This window comes from Peromyscus leucopus, chromosome 6 (assembly GCF_004664715.2).
Source record: "Peromyscus leucopus breed LL Stock chromosome 6, UCI_PerLeu_2.1, whole genome shotgun sequence".
In the NCBI taxonomy this organism is placed as follows: domain Eukaryota; kingdom Metazoa; phylum Chordata; class Mammalia; order Rodentia; family Cricetidae; genus Peromyscus; species Peromyscus leucopus.
Window position 1 is genome coordinate 22,573,288 of NC_051068.1, and position 26,277 is coordinate 22,599,564.

General features: G+C 35.3%; 1 protein-coding gene across 5 annotated transcripts in view; it reads right to left on the reverse strand.

Annotated features, from left to right (window-relative positions):
* Window positions 1-26,277, reverse strand: part of Sclt1 (sodium channel and clathrin linker 1) — a 111,343-nt gene that overhangs the window by 71,963 nt on the left and 13,103 nt on the right. For 4 of the 5 annotated variants that reach the window (XM_028895053.2, XM_028895054.2, XM_037206571.1 and 1 more), the window contains 6 exons: window positions 26,022-26,094; window positions 21,149-21,204; window positions 12,118-12,253; window positions 9,352-9,474; window positions 7,543-7,608; window positions 1,884-1,954 (listed from right to left, as the gene is read on the reverse strand). In XM_028895053.2, the coding sequence (XP_028750886.1) occupies window positions 1,884-1,954; window positions 7,543-7,608; window positions 9,352-9,474; window positions 12,118-12,253; window positions 21,149-21,204; window positions 26,022-26,094 (525 nt within the window). Of the gene's footprint in view, window positions 1-1,883; window positions 1,955-7,542; window positions 7,609-9,351; window positions 9,475-12,117; window positions 12,254-21,148; window positions 21,205-26,021; window positions 26,095-26,277 lie in introns of those variants that run through there. The other variant, XM_028895055.2, reaches the window with a different exon arrangement.

Here is a 26,277-nt window from a genome sequence, read left to right on the forward strand (position 1 = left end):
AAAATATGTGCACTCAATATTACCACACCCAGTATGATTAAATCAAAAACTACTGGTCATAAAGGCCCAGACTTCAAAACAACAATAATGGGTGACTTCAATAATATTTCATTCTCATCAATAACTAAATCATCCAGATAAAACAGATGAACAAAGAAACTTCAGAGTTAAACTATACTATAGATCAAATGGACTTAATAGACACCCACAAACTATTCTACCCCAAAGCTGCAAAGTATACATTTCTGAATGATTAGTGAGTCACTAAAGGAATCAGGAAGGAAATAAATTCTTAGCATCGAATGAGAATGAAAGCACAACATACTAGAACTTGAGGGAAACACAAAAAAGCAGTCATAACAGGAAACTTTGTAGCCACAAATGCCTACATTAAAAAATTAGAGATCTCTAATAAATGATTTAATAATAAAACTCAAGGTCTTAGAAAAGTTTATCTCCAAATCAGCACAAAGAAACAAATGATGAATACCAGAGTTTAAATTCATGAAATGGAAAACTAAAAGAACAATACAAAGGATTAATGAAACAAAGAATGGGTTCTTTGAAATGGAAATATAAACTGAGAAATGGTAATCCTTAGCAAAACTAATCAAAAGATCTGTCAATAAAATTGAGATCAAAGGGGGATGTTACATTATAGCAGTTTTCAATGATAATTACTAGTGAATATTCTGAATTTATATTATAGAAAATTAGAAAAATCTAGATGCTATAAAATTACTCGTCTTGAAATCTGTTTGTTTTTTTATTTGACATAGTGTTAGGGCTGAGTGTGTAGCTCAGTGGCAGGGACTAGCCTAGTCTCTGCAAGGTGCTGGGTTTGATCCCCAGCAACTTTATTCCTCCATCCCCAATCCCACCTCAAATCCCATCTCAAAGTTGAAAGTAGCTCTGCTGCGCTAATATTCCTCTCAATAGGTGTATAGTGTTTCATAGATGAAAAACATGCTCACAGGGGGTTGGAGATTTAGCTCAGTGGTAGAGCGCTTGCCTAGCAAGCACAAGGCCCTGGGTTCAGTCCTCAGCTCTGGAAAATTAAAAATTTAAAAAAAAAAAATGTGCTCACAGTTTGTTTTTTTTTTTTTAAATCAACTTTGATACATTTAAGAGTCATCTGAGAAGAGGGAAAATACAGGAATTTCCTCTACTAGATTGCCTTTAGGCAAATCTGTGGGGGATTCTCTTGTTTAATAACTGATGTGGGAGGATCTAGTCTGCTGTGGGCAGTGCCACTTCTGACCAGGTGGTCCTGAGGTATGTGAGAAAGCAGGCTGAGCAAGCCATGAGAAGCAAACCAATAAGGAGCACACCTGCATGGTCTCTGCAATAGTTCCTGCCCTGACTTCCCTCAGTGATGGGCAGTGCCACGGAAGGGCAAGCATTTAAAACAAACCCTTTCTTTCCCAAACTGCTTTTAGTTTGAAGTTCTTTCATAGAAATAGAAAGCAAAGTAGGACAGGAAGTCAATGGCTATCTATACGAGGTACATCTTTTTCTTCCCAATCTCAGTTCCCCAGTCCCTTGCTGGTACTTCCTGTGACTATCTGCTAAAAACAACAGGTTTTGGAGCTCCTTTTCCTCAGGCAGAAGCCCAAGGAAAGACAAGATGTAGAACACTTTTCTAGGGGAGTTAGTTTTCTCCTGTAGCACTGGTTTACTATCCCTCCACATACATGTCATATTGTCTCCTGAGTGACTGCTTTCAGTCTCCTCTCATGGCCAATGCTCATATACACAGAATGTTTGTGGTAGAGGTTTAATAAAGAAAGGAAGAAAACAGATGGGAAAATCTATGGCAATAGAAGGAAGTTCCCCGAATGAATATAATTAATAATAAAAACTAAATTCATGTCTGAAAATACCTAAGATGTTTTCGAAGTTTCTCGATCTCCATATTTTGTTCAGTTACTGTTTTCAGGAAGTGTTGGTTAGTCTGCCATAAGAACAAATCAAAAACATTCAGTATTAGAACATTTATGAACTGTATTTTCAAAGATGAGATAAAGCATATAAACAAAAAACAAAACAAGAAATAAAGTAAGATTCTTGATAATTACGCTTTTTTCAGGGCAAAATGTACCTTTGGGTCTTCCTTTCTTACCTTTACTTCCATGGATCCTGTTCCAACTACCAGACCCTGAATTCCTGTCTGAGGGCTTTCTCTGACTGATTTTTTTACTCATCTACATGTGCGGGAAACTGAAAAACGTTATAGATTTTGGAATGAATGTTGAATCTTCTATAATAGTCTAACAATATTGATGTGACTGAGATATAAGTAATGCAAATCTCTGTGTTCATGGGTGGGATAAAACCTATGTCTATCACTGGGATTAAGCTCTAGAAACATGGCTAATTTAAATGGTTTATTTTTTAAAAAAATGAAAATCACATGTATTTATTGGAGGAAGGCACATGCTACAGCACTTTAAGGTCAAAAGCTAACTTGTGGGAATCAGTTCTCTCCTGTCACATTGGTCTCAGGGATTAGACTCAGGTCTTCAGTCTTGGCAACACTACCTTTTCCACTGAGTCATCTTTCTGGCCCAATTTATTTTATTTTAAAGTCAATTAAAAAAAAACTTGACAGAGTCTTGTTATATAACTCAGACTGATCTCAAACTTTCCATCTTTCTGACTGCTTCCAGAGTGCTATGATTACAAGAATATTCATCTGTGCCCAGCTCATTTGCATTTTTCTGCTTTATTTTCATTATGTGTATTAATTGTTTGTATAAAATAATGGGTTTCATTATGACAACTAAATGTATAAAAAGTGCTTCAATCAGATTTACCCCATATATTATAATTTTTTGTGGGAGCCCACAGAGGCTACTAGTGAGACCTTACTCAGGGTCAGAGAATCTGAACTTGCTTTACTTAGCAAGGTTGCATAATGGGATGATTTGGCCATGGGCATGTTCACCAGGTGTTTGGAAGGGTCTACAGTTGGCTGCATGGTGTGCTTTGATCTTGCAAGGGGGAGGTCTTTTGCCTCTCCCCTTGGTATATTATAAAAAGCCCTTTTGAATACAGAACTGGGCTGTTGGGTATTGACCCATGCCTTCCTGAAGCTATCCTGTGTCTCTGTCTCTCTTCCTTGACGTCTAGGTCTATCTTTCTAATATTTCCTAATTCCTCTCTCCCCCATACAAGAACCCTTTAATAGGTGGGAGCAGGTCAGAGCTGGACTCCAGCAGACTCCCGCAATTTCTTAGTCTGTTTTCTCCTTTACTCTTTTACATCTCTATAATGTCTTTAAAAATTAAAATATGACATCATTTCTTGCCTCTCTCTCCCCACCCCCCATATTCTATCCTGTATATCCCTTTCAAATTCATGGTCTCTCATTCTTTATTATTATTGTTGTTGTTATATGTGTGTGTGTGTAAATGCAATATTCTTTTAGAAATGGCACTTTTGATTAGATAACCATTTAGGGTACTCATCCCTGGGGAAGACAAATTCTTCTCTAATCTCCTTTCAATCACCTGTAGCTATTAATCTAGGGGATATCTGTTAAGTCTATTTGGCCCCTTGTATAATTTCACTCTGAAGTTTGTGTTAACTTTTTCATCTGGATGATCTACCTACTGATATTGAATGGGGTACTGACATTTCCCATGATGATTACATCCCTTTATATCTAGTGATACTTGTTTATGAAACTAGGTACACCAATATTTGTTGCATACATACAAACGGCAGTTACATTTTCTTTATGGATTGTTCCCTTTGTCAATATGTAGAAATCTTCACCTTTTCCGATTAGTTTTGGCTTGAAGTCTACACTGTACATAATGGGTTTTTGCTGTTGTTAATCCTAGAGGGTTGCATTTTTTTTTTCTGAGTTGAACATGCAGGATTTGTTTCTAATTCTTATTTGTTCATCTTTCCTTGTGAAAATTATTCTTAGGTCTCATGATTCTCTTTTCCTCATTTCTGCTTTGGGATAGTTTAAATAGATTCCTTAGTGCTGCCTTAGTTGGCATGTGTTGCTTTCCGTTGTGTTCATCTTGGAAGGGCTTTATTTCTCCATTGATTTTAAATAACTATGTTGGATATGATAATCTTAGTTGGCAGTTATTTACTCTAAGAGACTGAAATAAATCATCCCATGTTTTCTTGGATTAGAGTTTCTCCTGAGAAGAGAGGTCTGATGTAATTCTAATGAGTCTGTCTGTAGGAGCAACTTGGGATTTCACTCTTATAGCTTTCACTATTTTGTTTTTGTTCTGTACTCTTGGCATTTAACTATAATGTGACATGGAGACATTCTTTCTGGTCCGATTTGGAGTTCTTAATGGTTCCTATTCTTGGAATACCATATCTTTTTGTAGATTTGGGAAATTTTTGGCTATAATGAACATGTTTTATACATCTCTGTTTGCTTTTTTAATCCCAGCTCCTTCTTTTTCCCTTAAAATTCTTCAATTTTGCTAGTTATTGAAAATTGTGGTAGTTATTTTTTTAAAATTATCTCTAACTGCTACCGGGAATTAGTTCTATAACTTACCTTCAATTCCTGATTCTGTATTTCTATTTGATTTATTAAGATTTTTAATTCCTCTCTTTGAATTCTCTTCTTTCCTTTGATCTAAACTCCTCCAGTGAATTTGTCAGGTTAGTGTATAGTGCCCTTTAGTTTCATAATTTATATCCAGAATTTAAAAAAATGTTTTCTTTGTTCAAAGTTTATGTTTCATGAAATTTTTTTCCTTGAGCTCAATGAGCATCTTAGTAAGAGTTACTTTTATATTCTCTATCTAATATATCTAGAGATATATATCTAAACCCTGTCCCCTTACTTAGGACTGATTGCTGAAGATTTATGTGGTTACTTTGAAACATCTTTGTTTTTTCACTTTTTTTTGGTGATTGTTGTGTTTTCTAGACATGAAAGAAACTGGAATCATCCTGGGCCTGAACGACCAACGCCTTCCCAGAGAGGACCTCCGCCACTCAGCTGGGGAGGTGGCCAGGACTACTCTCCACCCCCAGAGAGAGTGGCAGCGATAGCATTTGTGTACTTGCTCTGAGATAAGGAGCAAGGCACTGTGGCATGCATCAGTCTATGTCATAACCCTCCATCCCCCCAGGCAGCTACACTGTGCTGGACAAGGCACCAAGACTAACATATTTCTGGGAAGCTTTAAGAAGATAAGGTGCTGGATGCAAAGATCTATTCTTTCCTGCAGGAGGAAGTCAGAGCTGAGCTTTCGTTCATTAGCTGGTAATGAGTAAGGTGATGGACAGGGCCAGTGACATTTACTAGTCCCAGCAGCACCACACTGTCTAGGAATTGCAAGAACTCTAAGACAAACAAGATGGATGGAAGTCAGTCTTTTGAGGCTGAGGCTCTAGGTGTACACACCAATCTCTTATTTCCTCTGGAGGAAGCTGGGAACTACAGAGTCTTATTATATCATCTTATGCTGCTACACTAGGAACCATTCCTGTAATAAAAACCAAAACCAATCCACTAGTTTTACTGAGTCTGGTGACATCTTCTCCTGGGATGCAGGAACTTTTGAATGGGTTCTAGATTGCTGAATCAATATGTTTGTGGGGAAAAGGAGTCAATTCTTTCTACTCTGACACCTTCCTCAGGTTTCACTACAATAAACTTGATTTACCCTACACTTATTACTTTACTGTGCATCTAGAGGAGCCTAGTAAATGATCTTTTTAAATGGGAACTGATCGTCTCTTATAGGGACTTTTGTTTTGATCTTGACTCAGATTTGCTCCTGCAACTAAGCTCTGAATGCTCTTTGATTTGTACACAATTGTTTCAAGACAGTCTTCTTGCTTAGTAGTTAATTGACACTCACTATATACATTAAGAAAACTGGGAGCTGGACAGAATGGTACATGCCTTTAATCCCAGCACTCGGGAGGCAGAGGCACGTGGATCTCTGTGAGTTCGAAGCCAGCCTGGTCTAAAGAATGAGTTCAGGATAGGCTCCAAAGTTATATAGATAAACCCTGTCTTGAAAAAACAAAACACCAAAAACAACAACAAAAAAAACCCCTGTATTTTTGTCTGACACTATCAAGTTTTTCTTTTTATAAAGACAGGGTCTCTCTCATTATGCAGACAAGCATGGTTCTAAACTGAGAGAGAGCTGCCTTTCTTTGCATCTGGATTTAAATGCTGGAATTAAAGGTACCACCATGGTTTACTATATCCCATGAATACTCAAACATCTTTTTCCTATGACTTTCCTTAAAAATATTTAGGGGTTATTGAAACAATAAGGTGTCTGTAGCAGGAATCTTCTACAGTCCTGGGAGATATAGTGAGAGAAATGATAAATAATTCTTACATTGGGTTAAAGTACTAGCTTCCATGTAGAAATAGATTATTAAAAGCCTCTCTTAATTACAGAACTCAGCAATCCTTTTGTCTGGGAACATTTAGCTTGAATTTTAAGGCTCCTCAGAAATATATTGTAATAGAACTAAAAAACAAAAACCACACAAACAACCTATGACTAGAAATTCCAAATATTAGCCAGGTGTGGTGGCTCATGTCTACAATCCCAGTACTAGGTAAAGTGAGGCAAGAGGACTGTCAGGAGATTGAAGCCAGCCTGAGTAAATGCTGTCTAGACCTAGCTAGTCTACAGTATGATCTGATGTCTTAAAATAATACAAACAAACAAACAAACAAAGGAGATCCTAAAAGTTAGCACAAGAGACATTTGAATAAAGGGTAATAAAACAGTGCAAAAAAATGGGATGACTTACTTTTGATGACATAACTCTACTCTTAAGCATAGATATTGTTTCGGGATAAACAAGAATTAACAGAGTAACCAGGGAAGAATGAAAAGCAAAGGAAGGGATCACCCAGAGTGCGATGATTCTATTACTCAACAATGAGTAAAAATAAAATTCCAAGATGGTAAGGAAAATAAGAGAATTAAAAGTGGAACTGAGAGGCTGAATTGTATTTGTTTTAGAAAAATGTAGGTGAATTTATATATATTAGGTTAATGTTGACAGTTAAATTTACAGATAGTTCTTACTATTTTTTTAAAAGAAGCAATTCATCCATTCAATAAAGAGTTATGTTATTTTTATCACATTTCTGGCTGTGGGTGATAAGAAACACTAAAAGTTAGGTTATGTGCATTACATTCAAGGATGTAGATCACTCTATTCTCAAGAGACTTTGTCAAGTACCCTAAGAGAGTTTTCAGATTAGGATGTAGTTCAAATACATGTTGGTTATATCTTTAAACGCTACTACTGTAAAGTATGCTCAGTTACTGAATATGTAAGAAAATCAGAAAAGATACTGCCTATGTTTTTTTTTTTTTGATCTGAGGATCAAACCCAGGGCCTTGAGCTTGCTAGGCAAGCGCTCTACCACTGAGCTAAATCCCCAACCCTGCCTATATGTTTTAATAAATACAACATGATTATTGGCTTGTTGTGAATAAGCATAAATAAATATAGTTACAGTTTCTAATTTATAAAAATTAGGTACAGGAAATGTTTATTTCCACTTACCATTTCTATGTTCTCATTAGCAACGTGAAGTTTCTTGGTTAGTTGTTGAAAATTATTCAGCTGATCCTAATAGGAAAGTAAGGTGAGTCCATAGTGTATTGTTTAAATAAAACTAAAATCAGATTCAAAATCATATACTTAAATTTGTATGACATCAGCATTATATCTTCTATCGTTTATCTTATTATAACTTAGTGTGAAATAAATAAGAAAAAACTTTCAATGATTGAAAATTTAAAAGGAGGCAATGGTTATACTACTGATTTATGTTTTATGTAAAATCATTAGTACAAACTTATCCACTGGTAAATACATTTTAAATATAAAAGACATGCACTTACAAACATTTGTTAAGTGACTAGAAATTTCAAAAGCTAGACAGTACAAGCATGACACTGGAAACCACACATTCAAACACATCCAAAATGGGTAAGATAAACTGTGCAAAGGAACCACTGTGGCTATTGTGCAATGGGTGCAAAGCTCCCACGTTCCCCAATTTAAAAGCATTTGATCAGGTCATAGGGTCCTTTCATTCATTCATTCATTCATTTAGTTAGTTAGTTAGTTTTTTCGAGACAGGGTTTCTCTGTGTAGCTTTGCGCCTTTCCTGGATCTCGCTCTGTAGACCAGGCTGGCCTCAAACTCACAAAGATCCGCCTGCCTCTGCCTCCTGAGTGCTGGGATTGGCACCACCCGGCTATATTGTCCTTTTAAATATTACCTATACAAATAACAAAGTTGGAACAGGTTGTTACCATGTTAGATAACATGATTAGTAGGCAACCAGAGAAATAGAGATGAAGTATTATTTGTAAAGTTATTTACAAAAAAAATGATATAACTACAGTAGAAGAATGATTTTATGTGGAAACAACACAATAATTTAAGAGCTTAGTTGTTGCCTTGAAGAATTTTATTAAAAGTGGTTTATATTAGATCTCAGAAGTACAAGATCTATAGATCAGAACTTACTTCAAACCAGAACATGAATAAAAACTAAAAAGACACCTTGTAAATTACAGTATCATATAAATATCATTAGGATTATTCAGGTAGAAATTCACTATGATAAGAGTATTCACAAACTTGAACTTGGGGAATTTACAACTAAGAGTTAAGAGAACCCACTTATTTAAACAGATACTTCTCAAGATCTACAGAAAACGCTCAGAACTGAAATCTGTCCACAGTACTCAAATGTACTTAGCAGTAAAAGAACCAACAGAAAAACAATGAAGGTAGATTTCCCAATGGGATAGGAGGTCTTTATGAAATAGTTTTGTTAACAGAGGAATAAAACAAAAACTAGATGCTCATTGTAAAAACATTCTTGCTTTAGACAGAAACACGTCCTCAATATCGAATAAAACTTCTTCCTATGATGAAACTATATTATAATTAATTTATAGTCACCATACTGGACATCTATTTTAGTAATAGGTCTCATTTAATAGTGTGAAACTGCTATTTGACAGTGTTGTCACTGTATCTGAGCAAGTTGCTCCATTCACCCTAACTCAATGAACAATTTTTGTTTTGTTTCAAAAAAGGTAGAAAATTAAGTAATTAAAACTCGAGATCAATTTATAAAAAATCTTTTATTTCTTCCCCAAACTAATACATCTTTTATTTCTAATCACATTAAAACAACAACATGCACAGAGGAAGTTCTTTGATTACTCATCTGTTGAAAAGATTCTAAGATATATTTATTGTTAAGTAAATTTCTTCCCAAACTAGTTTTATTTTTCACGATTTTTATGATTTCTGACTGATATTTAAGAAAATCATGAAACCTAGGTTTACCTTTTGCTTTCGATTTTCAAACACATGAATCTGGGCTTCAGTCATATGTTCCTGGTAGAGTTTCTGTACACTTTCCAACTCCTGAGAAGCAGTCTGCCAGAGTTCGAGAGCCCAAGTTTTCTCCTATCAAACAAACAAATATTGATAGTTTATATTAAAGTATCAGCAGGCTATTTAATGATAATATAAATGGATCACATTCTTTTACAAACGGGTTTTTTTTATAAAGTTACAAAGTAAAACTAGAATATATATAAAGGTGGTAGTCATGCATTTTTTAATGATGGGAACACTTTCAGAGAAATGTACTATTAGGGAGTTTAACCATAACAGATATGCTTATCATAAACTACTGTGACTAGTCATCACTAGGTATGTACTCAAAGGGAGTAACATTATATACATAGTCCACCATTGACAGAAAGGGTGTTACGTGGCATGTGATTGTACTATAATAATAAAATGATTTAACACTTTTAATAGTAATTTAGAGAACAAATTTCAAAACTAAAATTTTCTTATTTTGAAATTTTATTTAGAGGTTTAATAGCTAAAATTGTTATCAGTAATACATATTAAAAACTACTCTATTTGTTCTACAAAAAAAGTGCAAATTAAGCCTTGACATTACTAAAAGAGAAAGTTCTGAGAAAGTTAAGTATGATTTTCTGATTGTAAAGAGTGCTAATTGTATAAAATTAGGAAAATATGAAAAACAGAAGCAATAAAGAACAACTTGGAACTTTAGGTATTAGTCCTGGTAATAAATACTACTAATATTTAGATATAATAATCTTTATAAATGTTGACTCTGTTCATGTCTATACATTTTTTATAAGTGTGTTTCTGGGATACAATTTTTTAAGTTTTTCTTTTAGCAAAATTATAATCACATAATATATTATGTGTTACACGTGATGTAACACTATTTCATTTGGCATTTTATAGTGAGGTTTTTTTTTTTTTAAATTCACCAATTAACTTTTTAATACAGTCTTACCAAAGTATGGTAAGGGGGCTCAAGGTTTAAGACTTTCAGAAGATCTTGAGGTCAAAATTAGGCTCACAACAATAGGAAGACATTTGCTATGTCACAGTGGAATTTTCTAAAATATATAATATGTCATTCCTGTGCTGAGGTCTGGTAGAAAGGTCATTCCTGTGCTTATATCACTATTCAAAAAATAAAACCTGTTAATTTACAGTAGACTAAATATTGATAGCTATAACTCACAAAAAGTACGTTAGGATACTATAATAGGTAAGCGGTCTGGGTAGAGTATTAAAACCACAAGGCTAAGAAATGCTAATTTAGTCCACTGAGATCATAAAACAGCAAACAGCCTAGGGTCCTTGCCATGTTTTGACTAAGAATAGAAAACAAAATACAACATTTTCTCTTTGTTGTTAATGGAATGATAAATGTCCCCGTGGGCACCTGTCTGGGCTCTGGGTCCTCAGTTGGTGGTGCAGTTTAGGGAGGTTACAGAAACTTTAGGAGATGGGCCTTGTTAGAGGAAGTCATCACTGGGGGTGGGTTTTCAAAGTTTCTATCTTTGTCCCACTTTCAGTTTGCTGTCTGATTCTGATGTGTAGTTGAGATGAGATCTCTCAGCTTTCTGTTCCTGCTGCTGCCTCCATGGCTTCCCTGCCATTATGGAGTCTAATTCTCTAGAACCATAAGCCAAATAATCCTTTCTTCTTTAAGTTGTTTTTGGTCATTGCACTTGATTACAACAAGAGAAAAGTAACTCATACATTCTTTGTCTCTAAAGTCTAAGCTTTGGAATTCCAGGTGAAGGCTAGGGAATTACTTTTCGTATTCCTGAGTAGGTAGGGCTAAAAGATAGGCATTTTGGTCCATACTGAGTATACTCTCAGAATATAGGATTTTAAGTTTCTATAAAATGATTACTAAAGTATAACATGCAGTCAAAAAGTGTACAAATGATCCCCCACAATCCCTTGATAGTGTCATAAACAGTTTCAAAGTTTTTTTTCTTAACCTACAGAGCTACAAAGTAGAACAGAGATTCAAACTCATACAAGGTCTGAGATACAGGGATGTAAAATTATAAAGTAAAATAAAGTTCCCTTATGTACAAATTCACAAAAAAAAATATAACATTGAAAAATAAAATACACAGGACACACAATATAAGAAATTTCAAAAACTATGAAGGAAGAAAAAAAGCCTGAGGAAGTATAATTTTAGAAGGATAAGTATGTTATAATCTTTGAAAATTGAAAATGGTATCAGAAGAAAACACACAAAACATGTAAATTTAAGGAAATTAAATCACTGATAACTCTTTTCTTTAGAATTTTCTTTTAACATTAATTGTTCTTAAAAGACAAAAATATACAAATGACATATGATTCAATTAAAATATATTTGAAGCTATATTTATAACAGTGAGGGTATTTATTACAAGTTTCAAGTCACAGAAAAATCAAGTGCTATAAATTTTGTTAGTCTGTTCAATACCAAAATGTCAGCCCAGAATAATATATACAAGTGACATTATACAGACTGAACAGGTTATATTTAGAGTGTATATGTATGTACATATATGCATGTAACAATGAATGAAAAAAGGTCATCAATTTCAAAGAGAGCAAGGAAGAGTATATTGGAGGGTTTGGAGTAGGAAAGGGAAGAAGGGAGAAATGATGCAATTATAATATCAAAAATAAAAAAGTCAAAGATTTATACATATTTCTGAGGACTTTAAACTTAGTAATTACAAATAATATGTCACTTACTTGGTTGGCTAGTTGCAATTGTTCCTGAAGGTTCCTCACAGTCTCATCATCTGCACAGATGTCATTTCCTATCCCTGTGCCAAAGGGAAGGGCTTCCAATTGCTTTTCAACAGCATCTTTTAATTTATTGTGCAACCTTTGTGATAAGCAGTTAACATTATACTCATCTTAGTAACAGTATAATTACCACGGGGGTGGGGTCATTAAATCAACATGGGTCACACATAATTCTGTGCACAAAATCATTTAAGTAGACTTCAAATGGAAATAGAAGGGCTAACCATTAAGTATTATGTGAATAAAAATATGAATATTTTCTGTCTTTTTTTTAATTTTTATTATTTTCAAGACAGGGTTCCTTTTTTAAGTTTTGGCAGGGATGGTAAGAATGCAACTTAGTATGGCCACTATTGAAGCTGAAAACAGAACTACTGTATGATCCATCTATACCACTCCTGGCGATATACTATGTTGGGATATAAGTCAGCATATAGCAGATACACTTTCATACCATTTATACTGTGGCAATATTTACAACATCGAAGTTGTGGAACCAACCCATACATGTCTCAGCAGATGACACAAAAACTGAATTTTACTCGGCTTCAAGAAACAAAATGGATGGACTATGACCCACAATAATATTTCAAGTTAAATTTAGATTTTAAAGAAATACGTAAGGCATAAAAATAGGAGAGACTATTTGGGAAGAGGAAGGAATTGTGCACTCCAATATTTGTGAATATTTGCTTTTACTGTTATTGTGAGCAAATACCTGACGAGAAGCAGTTAAAGGAGGAACGGTTTATTTCTGGTTCATGACATACAGGCCATATAACAGTGGGGAAGGCATGGAGCAGGTGGGTCCATGGTAGTATAAGTATAAAGCTATGTACTCAACTCTAAGTAGATCAGAGAAAGCACAGAAATGGGAATGCCAACACTCATCTGGCTTTCTATCTTTCCCTCTTTATTCAGTTCAGAACTCATGAGGTGTTGCTGTGCACATTCAGTGTGTCCCTCTCTGGAGAAGCCTTCAAATAAAATGATCGTAAATCCAATCAATTTGGGAAAGATTAACTATGTATGACTATTTTACTGCTTCACTTAACATTAACTCAAAAGATACACTGTTCTAGATTTCTGTTGCAGCTTAACAACCTTTCCTCAGGGAAGCAAAGGTCTTATCACCTTTTCTTTCTTAGTCTTGCTGAGTCTCTGAAATCTGAGGTGATGGTTAAACAGTTGTCTTTAAGTGTGTGTTCCCTGGTAAGTTAACCAAGCTCCATTGCACACACCCAAGAATCTTTGGGCAGCACAAAGAGTTCTTGATTAGGGGCAGGAGTGTAAAGTTGGGTAAGTAGAGAAAGGAGGTTGGATTTCAGGAGAGCTGGGGAGGAGATGAATATGATTAAAATGCAATGCATAAAGTTCTCAAGGAATCCATTTTTAAAAATTTATTTCTTAAAATTACAAATAAGAAATCAAAAAAATTTGCAAAGCACCACAATAGACTTTGCTTACATTTATTTTACTAAGGGTTATATGACTATCAAAGAAAAAAAAAGGCACTTGTATAGGTAACAAATGATGACTTTCGTACCCTTAATATGTAAACATAAAAAATGAAAACTATTTTCAACATGATCTAAGCTATAAAGAAAAGACATGAAAACAGGACAAAAGAAAGGTATTGTCACTTTTTGTTTAGTATCTTTCTAATAAAAATGATTTCATTATTTATAGTCAGTTCCTATATACTATATATCCTTACACAAACATTAAAATGTTTCCAAAATCCAATACTGTGGCATTGTACACAACTGCATAACCCAAGCCACTGCTAATTTCCAGTATTTAGACCCAAACATGTATCATGTATACTTTTCTTAAAATATTTTCCTTGCCGGGAGGTGGTGGCACACACCTTTAATCCCAGCACTCGGGGAGGCAGAGCCAGGCGGATCTCTGTGAGTTCGAGGCCAGCCTGGGCTACAGAGTGAGATCCAGGACAGCCACCAAAACTACACAGAGAAACCCTGTCTCGAAAAAACAAAAAAAAAAATTTTTCTCCCTCATAATTCATAAGTTATTTTTATTTGGCAACCACTAGCTATGATATGTAACAAAAGTTCATTTTTTTCTCTACAGATATAATTAGCAGAGTTCACTTTCAAACCTGGTAGCATTTTCAAAAGTGCCTTTAATAAACAGAGTCCATTTTTCCCATTTTCCCATCATAAAACCCAACTGCTGCTATGGTTTGGATATAGCTTCTGTCAACTCCTGTGTTGAATGTGATGCTTTTTGTAACATTATTTCAAGATAGTAGAATCTACAGGGAGTGATTATATTTAAGGGAACTAGATATCGAGAACAAACTAGGTCTTTTGATTAGACCGATAGCCATGAAAGTGACTGTTAGGAAGTATGCTGACCAACAAGTCCTTTCTAGTTTGCATTTCTCCACTATGATATGGTAGCATGAGGCCCCGACCAGAAGCCGAATGATGTTAGTGCCATGTTCCTGGAACTCCAGAACTCTGACAGTTAAATAAACATCTTCTCTTTATGAGTTACTCAGCATAAGACATTTTTTATAACAAAAAACTCACATTTAGATCATTACATTACTTTGAACTAAGTAAAAATTTGAAAGACAAGTTTCAAGATATCTGCATATGAAAGGAAGAATGTTCTAAACAAATATACAAAACAACCAAATGGTTATGATCTTTACACCATAAAATGTCTTGTCTTCTCAATACATTAAAAATCAAGTTCAACCTAAGTATATTGGTGATTGAAAAATCATTGTAATATTCTTTACTAGGATATTAAAAGTCTGTTTAACAATAACTATTTTGAAAAAGAACATTAAAGCAAAAAATAGATTTAAAAAACATAATGAATGAAAAATTTAAACCTAATTTAAAAATGTACTCAATTGTAAAACTTAATAAAAATCCGTAATATAAATATAAGAGGGTTCCAAAATTAGAAAGGAGAATTAATAAAAAACATTTTTTAAAGAGAGAAAATGATAACATAAAGTTAAGATATAATTCCATTGGAACTTTATATAATTTTAAAGAACATGTGCTGGTTAGTTTTTTTGTCAACTTGACAGAAGCTGAGGTCACCTGGGAAGAGGGAACCTCTATTGAGAAAGCCTCCCTCAGACTTGCCTGTAAGCAAGCCTGTGGGCAGCCCACTGTACACAGTGCCACCCTGGCAGGTGGTCCTGGTTGTTTAAGATGGCAGACTAAATACATCCTGGGAGCATTCCTCCAGGGTCTCTGCTTCAGTCCCTACTCTAGGTTCCTGAACTACCTGATGCCTATCCTGTGTCCTCTAATGATGGGCTATGAGCTAAGTCAATTAACCCTCTCCTCCCCAAGTTGTTTTAGGTTATGGTGTTTATTACAGCAATAGAAAACAAACCAGAACAACATGAATTCATTTAAATACAAGTACATTAAAATGAATATAACAATAAAACATAAACTACTATACACTATGGAAGAATACAAACAGAAGAAAGTCAAACTTTAAGTAAGAGTCCATACATTGAATGAATTTAGGACTTAAACATGCCTGCTGCCCCCACAACATGGCCATGATATTTTTGGTTTAGTTATAAGTCAACAACAAAAGATATATCAAATTTCTACAGTTTCACATTTCTTAATGTTAAATTTTGGAAACTCATACATAAAATTTAAATATTCTTGATGATCATGTTTTAAAATTCTCTTTAAATGCTCAGAGAGGACTAACTAGTGGAGAGACAAAATAAAGTAATCATAGTGAGGGACTTTACTGCCTTAAAATTTAAAGAAAAAAATAGAAAATTATTTCATTAAATACATCACAATCTGGGAATGGATATTTGAAATATCTATTATCTAGAATTTGCAATGGACAATCAGCACTCTTATTTATATTGCACATATCTGTATCTATATAGTACCTGAGAGTCTAAAACTATATATCCGAGATATCCTCAAAGATAGTGCAGAAAAGACTAAAATTTTACCAAATGAGGCAATTAAAAGAGATGGATATATCTTATTAAGAAAAATAAATAAATAAAAAATTGAGAAATGAGATGAATAAACATTTCATGAGAAAAGTATATGAAAAATGGTCAAATATATTAGTATTTAGAAAATGTAAATTAAGATCATCAGGAGAAATTACTTAACAGTAAAAATAATAGTATTTAAGAAGTTTAATTAGAGCTATTGCTGGAAAATATAGATCAATGTGAATTAAAAAATACCACTGGTGAGAATGTAAACCAGCTGATACAAACAAGTTATAAATTGACATTAAATTACAAACCTATAACCTAGAAATTTCAACTCCTGAATTTTTCATACCTGTGCATGATAGTGAAGAGAGTTAAGTCTCAAAATACTGGATATGATTTTTATAATTTAAAAATGCAAACCTAAACAATATATTACTAAGCAGAATTCAACATAGTGTCTACTTTTAGTAGAGGGAATGAGGATAGTAATTAGAAGGAAACCATGGGTAGAGGCATCAAAGTTGGCAATATTTTTAGCTTTTAAGCTTGTTGTTTGTTTATATTTAATCAGTATGTTTCCTGCTATACATATTTTTACACTACCTTATTTTATAATAATAGTTATAAAGTATTTATGTGCCCTATTTCAAGCTATTCCTTCCTTCCTTCCTTCCTTCCTTCCTTCCTTCCTTCCTTCCTTCCTTCCTTTCTTTCTTTTTTGGTTTTCGAGACAGGGTTTCTCTGTGTAGTTTTGGTTTCTGTCCTGGATCTTGCTCTGTAGACCAGACTGGCCTTAAACCCACAGAGATCCACCTGGCTCTGCCTCTTGAGTGCTGGGATTAAAGGCATGTGCCACCATTGCCCGGCTTATTACTTTATTTCTTACAGTCAGCCCATGAAAAAATGTTCTTCTGTCATAGTCTATTCAACAAAAACCTCAGTATCAAGCATGAGAATCTTCCTTTTGAGACCTTTGTGGTATTGTGTTCCCCAAAATATTGTGTACTCTAATAAATTTATCTGGGGTCAGAGAACAGACAGCCACTAAATACAAAGGCTAGAAAATGGTGGCACTCGCACCTTTAATCCTAGCATTCCAGAGATAGAAATCCCTCTGGATCTCTGTGAGTTCAAGGCCACATTGGAAATAGCAAGCATGGTGACAACGCCTTTAATCCCAGAAAGCCAGCCTTTAATCCCAGGGAGTGGTGGTAGAAAACAGAAAGACATATAAGGCGTGAGGACCAGAAACTAGAAGATTTTGGCTGGTTAAGCATTCAGGCTTTTGAGCAGTAATTCAGCTGAGACCCATTCCGGATGAGGACTCAGAGGCTTCCAGTCTGAGGAAACAGGACCAGCTGAGGATCCGGTGAGGTGAGATAGCTGTGGCTTGTTCTGTCTCTCTGATCTACCAGCATTGACCCCGATAACTCGCCTCGGGATTGATTTTATTAATAAGAACTTTTAAGATTCCTGCTACAGACCTTGGTCAGGGAGTTCAAAGGACACCCCATCCCAAGAACATAGGCTATTGGTGTTGTCCTTTAGTTGTGTCTCAGAATTTGGAGTTAAGTATCTATTGCTGAAAACAATACACATTTTGGACACACAACATGAAGGAATTGAGCTAGAACTGAACTGGATATACTAGGAGGTGCTATGTAAGCTCCCAAGGGGAGGGGGAATCAATAGTCCTATCCAGCTGCAGTACCTATAAAACACAACAATGACCAGTATAACATAGCCCTAAGGGTAAAATAGTAGCACTTCTATCTTGTGAGTAACCAAAAGGTATCTAATTGGACATAGGACCTGCTCTATAGGAGGAAAGATTCAGACATAGTACTATAAACCTAGTCAACTATCTAAGACTGGTGAGGCCAGGAAACCTAGAGAATCCATTACTGCCACTTTCCTAAAGCAGTCTAATCTCTAACTACATTCTAAATACTCATCCTTTCAACCACAGATAAATGTAGATCTCAGCTCTCATCAAAGTTTCTCTTTGCAACAGATAGAGATTACTATAGAAAGCTACAACAGGTCAAAATGCAGAAAATTGACTGTGAGTTGCCCAGCCATGTTCTACAACACTACCTCTATATCTGAGACTAAGGAACAAAAAGGAAGAGGAAGCAGAAAGATTTAAGAGCCAAAGGACCAGGAAACCTGCTAAGAGACTATGTCTTCTATATAGGTCAGGGAAGCTACACTCATGAAGTGTCAACAACATGGTAACCTAAACAAAGATGTGAACAATGACACCAGTTGACATGATGATATGAATAGGGAAAAATCTTACAAGGCTTCACCCTTAGAGGAAGACCTATAGGCTAATAATTAAGGACTACTGAGAGAGGCAAAATTAGTAGTTATCCACTGCCATGTGGTCAACCCTAAAAATACACATGAGAGCAACTCTAAATGGACTCAGTAAGTATGTGTGTGTGTGTATATGTATATATGTATATATACATACATACACACATATATATATATTAAAAATCATATGAACCTTTTGCAATTTCTTGGCGAGATGTTACAAGAGAAAGAAGTCAAAAAACTTGTTTAAAGTCACAGTTAATGAAGCCAATAGTCAACAGAACTTCAAGCCCATGAGTCTGCACTCTAAACCACTGTACTCTATTGTAGCTGGAGTTTTCTCCAGTCCTGCCTGGCTCACAGTCAGGACAAATCTCTCTCACCCGCCAGTCCTGCAGCAGCTCAGACCCAAACGAGTAAACACACAGAGACTTATATTGCTTACAAACTGTATGGCCGCAGAAGGCTTCTTGTTATCTAGTTCTTATATCTTAAATTAAGCCATTTCTATTAATCTATAAGTTGCCACATAGCTCGTAGCTTTCCAGTATCTTACATCTCGCTTTTCATGGCAGCGGCTGCCAGCGTCTCTCTGCCTCAGCCTTCCACTTCCCAGAATTCTCTTCTCTCTTGTCCCGCCCTATACTTTCTGCCTGGCTACTGGCCAATCAGCATTTTATTTATACAGAGCGATAGCCACAGCACTTCCCCTTTTCTTTTTTTTAAAAAGGAAGGTTTTAACTTTCACATAGTAAAATTACATATAACAAAACAGTTATCAAGCAAGAATTACAGTTATCATATCTCGTCTATTTGTATTTGGCAAAATGAAAGAAAATATTGTATCTATCCTATATTTGTGCATCTAAGTTTTCATATCTAACTTATCTTTTATCATAACTAAGGAAATTATAACTATCTAGTCTTCAACAACATCAAAGACCCCAGAAGGATATAGTGTTACCTGAGTAACGGGAAAAGGATGCAAGCAACTTTTGGGAGTCTTGAATGGTAGACAGAGACAGCTGGCAGCCTGGACAGTCACCTAATGTTCCTTTCTCATTAGCATTGAGAAAATTCAAAGCTTTTATTAGCTTTTTTTTATTAGCAATTAATAAAGCATTATGCAGTCTATTTCTGGGGGGGGTTGTTACCTCTTTCTGTTTATTTAGCATATCCTTTAGAGTTCTGTTTAATCTTTCTATAACTGCTTGGCCTGTAGAATTATGTGGTATACCTGTAATATGCTTTATATTGTAATAAGCAATAAACTGTTTCACTTTAACAGAGACATATGCTGGAGCATTGTCAGTTTTAATTTGTGCAGGTATACCCATGATGGCCATAACTTCTAGCAAATGAGTGATTATAGAATCAGCTTTTTCAGAACTCAAAGCAGTTGCCCATTGAAATCCTGAGTAAGTATCAATGGTATAGTATACATATTTTAATTTTCCAAATTCTGCAAAGTGAAACATTCATCTGCCAGATTTCATTCCTCTGAGCACTCTTTGGGTTACATACTTTGCTTGGCGAAATGGTCCTTCAGGTTCCTGCTTCACAGAGGAAACTGCCAGACATTCTACAGGACACAGAGAGAAATGACTGAGAGACTCTAGGCCTGTGGGCTGAAGACAGATGCCCCAACTTTATAAAAGAACTTTGGATGACTGTCCAGGCTGCCAGCTGTCTCTGTCTACTCTTGCAAGACTCCCAAAAGTTGCTTACATCCTTCTCCTGTTACTCAGGTAATATTATATCCTTCTGGAGTCTTTGATGGAGCTGAAGACTAGATAGTTATAATTTTCTTTAGTTATGATAAACGATAAGTTAGAAGAAAAAAAAGATAAGTTAGATATGAAACCTTAGACTCACCAATATAAGATAGATAGGATATCTTCTTTAATTTTGCCAAATACAAATAGATTAGATATTATAAATAGACTAGGGCTGGAGAGATGGCTCAGAGGTTAAGAACACTGACTGCTCTTCCAGAGGTCCTGAGTTCAATTCCCAGCAACCACATGGTGGCTCACAACTACCATCTGTAATGAAATCTAGTGCCCTCTTCTGGCCTGCAGGCATACATGCAGGCAGAACACTGTATACATAATAAATAAATAAATCTTTAAAAATAAATAAATAAATAGACTAGATATTGTAACTGTAATTCTTGCTTGATAATTGTTTTCTATATGTAATTTTACTATGTGAAAGTTAAAACCTTCCTTTTTGAAAAAAAAGAATAGGGGAAGTGCTGTGGATATCACTCTGTATAAATAAAATGCTGATTGGCCAGTAGCCCAGCAGGAAGTATAGGCGGGGCAAGCAGAGAGGAGAATTCTGGGAACAAGAAGGCTGAGTCAGAGAGACGCTGCCAGCCACTGCCAAGAAAAGCAAGATGTAAGGTACCAGTAAGCCACAAGCCATGTGGCAACTTTTAGACTAATAGATATGGGTTAATTTAAGATATAAGAACAGCTAGCAAGATGCCTGAGCCATTAGGTCAAACAGTTTAAATAATATAAGCATCTATGTGTTTATGTTATAAGTGGGCTGTTGGACTGCTGGGGTTTGGCGGGACCCAGAAAAAAAACTCTAGCTATACTCTATGTATCAAAGAAAAAAAATAAAAGTTATCTAAAGCAACAAAAGACCAACTGGCTGGGTTACCTTTCATTTTCAGTGATGACAGTTTCAAGTTGTAGTTTCATCTCACCCATGTGTTTCTACAAGAATAAAACACAGTGTAGTAATACATTCTCCAGACAATTAGATCTCCATTTAGTACTCAATTCACATGCAAGCCAGACAAACTTTTTGATATTTACAGATAAAATTTATTCATGACATTTAACAAGTATTATCACAGGTAGGTAGTTTAACAATGTACCAAACATAATAAGACATTCAATTTGAATAGATTATAAATAAATAAAAACATTTTATGAAATAATTGAGAAATATTTAAAAATATACATCCAGGAAAACAAAGGAAGATACACTTCAGTATAATAAAAATACCAGTTGAGTTGTACATGGTGGCATATGCCTTTCATACCAGCACTTGGGAGACAGAGGCAGGTAAATATCTGTGAGTTGGAGGCAAGCCTGGTCTACAAAGTGAGTTCCAAGACAGCCAGAGCCATTAGAGAAACCCTGTCTTGGAAAATAAAACAAATCAAACAAACAAAAAAGCAAAAACCCAGTTGATTGTTATACCTTGAAAATATATTGCTGTGAGATGTATTTCTGTATACTGTGAATATGTGTGGCTCCCATTGGATAATAAATAAAGCTGTTTTGGCCTATGGCAAGAAAGCTTAAAGCCAGGAGGGAAATTCAAGCAGAGATACAGAGAGGATGGAGTTGAGAGAGACACCAGCTGCCGCAAAAGGAGCACCAAGATGCTAGTGGATGGATAATGCCATGGCTACATGGCAACATATAGAATAGGAATGGGTTAATTTAAGATGAAAGAGCTAGCTAGCAAGAAGCTGAAGCCATAGACCATACAGTCTGTAATTAATATAAGCCTCTGATTACTTTATAAGCAGCTGTGGGACTGTGGATGGAAGAGATTTGTCAGGACCCACGGCTGGCTGGGACCAGAGAAACTTCCAGCTACAATATATCTTGATTAATGTATCTATTTAGGGGAAGCCCATATCAGTATGTAGGTTCTCTCCTACTTCAAGAGGTAAAATGGGAATGCTGAAAGAGAAAATTAAGGTCTTCTTTAGCAATTATTCACTCTCTACCTCACCATCCTTAGCAATTATCTGAACCTGTTCTAAACAAGGTTGCCATGGTAAACAGATATGGTCACTGACATATTTTGCAGGCTAGATGACTTAAAAACCCACTAACTAGAATGCAGTGAAGATTACAATCCATACTGTAATGAGAATGAAAGTTTCACTGATTTTCTCTGAGATAATAAAGAGATTATTAGTATTTCAAAGGGAAAGGAATAGGGAATTTAATAAAAGAAAAATGGCAAAATAAGGAGTCAGTTTTCAAAAAGAGCTAGTTATGGAAACATGTTTAAAACAAAGGTACACTCAGCTCAAAATACATCCATCAGTCCTGATTGTGCACTCAAGGGTAAAGGAGATGAGCCAAGCCTGGAGCAGACCTGGCAAGAGATGTGTGAACAGGCAGCTCTCTAAATCTGTCTGTCTCCTACTCAGAGAGGCTCAAAGCAGCTTGGCTTAAGAAATCACTAACCACCTTTTAATATGAACTTGGCATCAAAGCTGAATTTTTCCCAAGTTCCGGCTAGGCCAGAATTTCAGTTAAACTAAAATGAATTAATGTACTACCAGATAACTGACTATTGATCACATTTGCAAAAATACTCTAACTTGAAAAGTATCTAATACTGTAAATGATTATATAGAAAAATATATATATATTACATAAGTCACATTAAGGACTTTACTATAAAATACTTGAAAATATTTAATTATTTGGAAGGAATGAAAATCTACATAGTACTTCTTATATCATCAAAAATTTCCTATTATACTTTTTTTGGGGGTGGTGGTGGCTATCTTTATACATAGAATTACAGCATGCCTTTCCTACTTTGAAGGTATACTATTTCTTGGTCATGTCTGTAATCCTTTTCTTTCTTTCTTTTTTTTTTTTTTCTGAGACAGGGTTTTCCTGTGTAGCTTTGCTCCTTTCCTGGAGCTCGCTTTGTGGACCAGGCTGGCCTCGAACTCACAGAGATCCGCCTGCCTCTGCCTCCCGAGTGCTGGGGTTAAAGGCATGCGCCAACACTGCCCAGCTTTTTTCTCTTTCAGTGTGTTAGATTTTGTTTGTTTGTTTATATACATATTTATTATTTATTTATTTATTTATTTATTTATTTATTTATTTATTTATTTATTTTGAGAGTCTGTCTATGTAGTCCTGGCTGTCCTGAAACTCTCTATATGTCACTAAGTCTGGCTTCAAACTCACAGAAATCTACCTGCCTCTGTCTCTTGAGTGCTAGAACTAAAGAAACTTACCACTATGACCAAATACATCTATAATTCTTAAAACTAGCTTTACTTATTAATTATATCTATGTGAGTATAGATATGCTATTATTAGAAATAGATATCAACATCCTTTTTTTCGTCTCTAAAAAAAAATATAGCACTATTACTCTCATTGAAGACTCTTGGGCTTTCTTGTGTAGCTTCCTTCTATAACGAATTCAGTAATCACCCATAGGTGGTAAGAACACCAAATGAGAAACTTAAGTCAAGCACTTCAGAAAACAGCTCATTAAAGAGACCCAGGAGTCACAGAGGTTATAAGAGATTTTAAGAGCGTTTAATTTCCAGACAACTAGCTGTTCTGGAACAACAGAAGTACACAATGTATCATCATAGCAATTCAGAGAGTGAATTAAGTAGCAACTTTAAATCTGTTAGTTCTAAAACGAAAAGCAAAACACCATTTACACCAAAAGGACTTTTGTTGTTCTTTAATTGCCCATCTAAAGGAAAAAAGACATTGTTGTGGATGTTTTAAGTCTAAATGGCCAAAGGCTAAAATTCTTTACACTATAAAGATTGGGAAATGAATTAACTTAAGAATTGTCTTAAGATAATACAGATGTACCACTATACCTTCACTTAATTTATAAGTTTACAAAGGAATAAACTTGGAAGTGAAAAGTCTACATAAGTCTTTATGTAAAGAAAATATCTAACTTTACTCTTAGGAGTTGGAAGCGTTGTGTTTTCTTAGTAAAGGTATTATTAATTAAATGTATTAATTAAATGTAAAAAACAATTTAGCTCTAATTCTCTTGTTCTCATCAGCCCTGGGATTTACCAGATATTCAAAGGCCTATACTAAAGTTGAGAATAAAATGCAATTTTATTTTGCATAGACTTATATTTTGGAAGCTTATGTTCAGAGATGGGAACCTGAGAAGAGACTGCATCATAAGGGCTCAAACTTCATCAACAAATTAATCCATAGCTTAATGGACAATTCAGAGACACTGCTTATTTGAACACACAGGTCACCAGGGGTATGCCTTCAAAGACATTTTGTCATGGCACCCCTCTTTCTTCTCTCTGCTTCCCAGGCACCATGAAGTGAGCAGCCCCTCACCATGTTCTCCAGCTACCATGATAGTCTGTCCCTTCTCAGACCAAAGTAGTAGAGCCAGGTATCCTGGATTGAAACCATTTGCCAAAGTCCACCTTCGCTCCTTTAAGCTGATTTTTCTCAGGTATTTTGTAAGAGAGATGGAAAGCCTTCAAAGCTTACTGTGTGCTACACTTTAAAGCACAGCACAGAATCTCTTCCTGTCCATGCAGTAAGAGAAAGTCAATGGGCCTAGCATCTGCCAGTCCCACAGCAGCGTTCTGAGAAAATCAGTCTCCAGGGGTTATTTTTATACAAAGTCATTATGCTTTCTCACATTTGCATCAAATTAACCCTGCTTTCTTTACCATTAGTGAATTGATTCAGGGTTTGGTATCTAAGCCAAATACAATCATTAGTAGATTCAAGCTCTAACAAAGAGCAGCCATTGTCAGCTGGCGGGCTTAGCCTGAGACACAGAAGTTCTGATTAAGAAATACTTCTAAATATTTATCTGCCATTTGTATTTCTTTTGTTTGTGAATTGTCTGTTATTTGATTGGCAGCTTTGTTTTTCATGTTTAATTTTTACAATTCTTCATTCATTCTAGAAGGAAGCAGTAGCAGCAGCAGCAGCACCTTTAGAGAAGACAGTGGGGAAACCAACAACAGAAGTAGGGCAGAGGGCAGGTGGGAGAGGGAGCTAAGGAAAAGTGCAAGTACTCACGGAGGGGGAGCAGGAGGGGTCAACAAAAACAAAGTATGGAGGAAAACCCCACATGGAAACCTATTACTTTGTAAGCTAATTTTAAAAACAAAGTCTTTTAAAAATAAAATACTTATACTGTTATCCTGGCATCAGAAAATTTGGGAGGAAAGGTAAAATACATTTATTTCAATTCAAAGAAATGAAATGTGGGTAACTGAAATAACAATCCTATATTATGTTTCGTTTTACATGACTTTATCTCAGAAGCCCCGAGACAGGCCTGCCTATAGACAGCTTCCCGAGTTTATTTCCATTATTCTTAAGATAAACTTACACTAGTAATAGAAAAAAAAAATCTACTAGAAATGAAGCCTATATTGGAAGTGGGTTAATAATATCTTATCTAAAAGACATAACATAAAGGCATCTGACAGAAATAGATCTGAAAATGGGGGGAAACCATTCTGCAAATAGTGACAAATATGGGTAGGATAAGGGTAAAGTATGAAAGGCTATGAGACTGTTCTGAGCACAGAGATACAAGCAAATAACAATGCAATTATGACACAGCCCCAAGCTTCTAAAAGATGCCTCTGCCAGAGAGCAAGGACAATGGAATACCGTATTTAAAAGGAAACTGAAGCTAATTTCTAAACATAACATTTACAGATGAATGAGACTTTCAAATTTTCTTCTCATAGTAAAACCATTCAAAAGCTTAGCAATTATGACTTTATACCTGGTAATAGGTCAGCTGTCTGCTTAGCTCTTCCAGATGTTTCTCATACTCAGCAATAAGAGGAGGTAAAGAACTAAAGGAAAATACAGAATTAAAAGATGGTGTATTCAGTCCCATTTACTTTAAGTATCTAACAAGTAAAACAAATCCCAAAATAAAAATTTGTGTTTAGTAGGAACCAATAATTTGCTTTTCAATTAAACCCTTAAAAAAGTAGTATTTTGGACTGAACGCTCCTTGACTGTCTGGAAGGGGC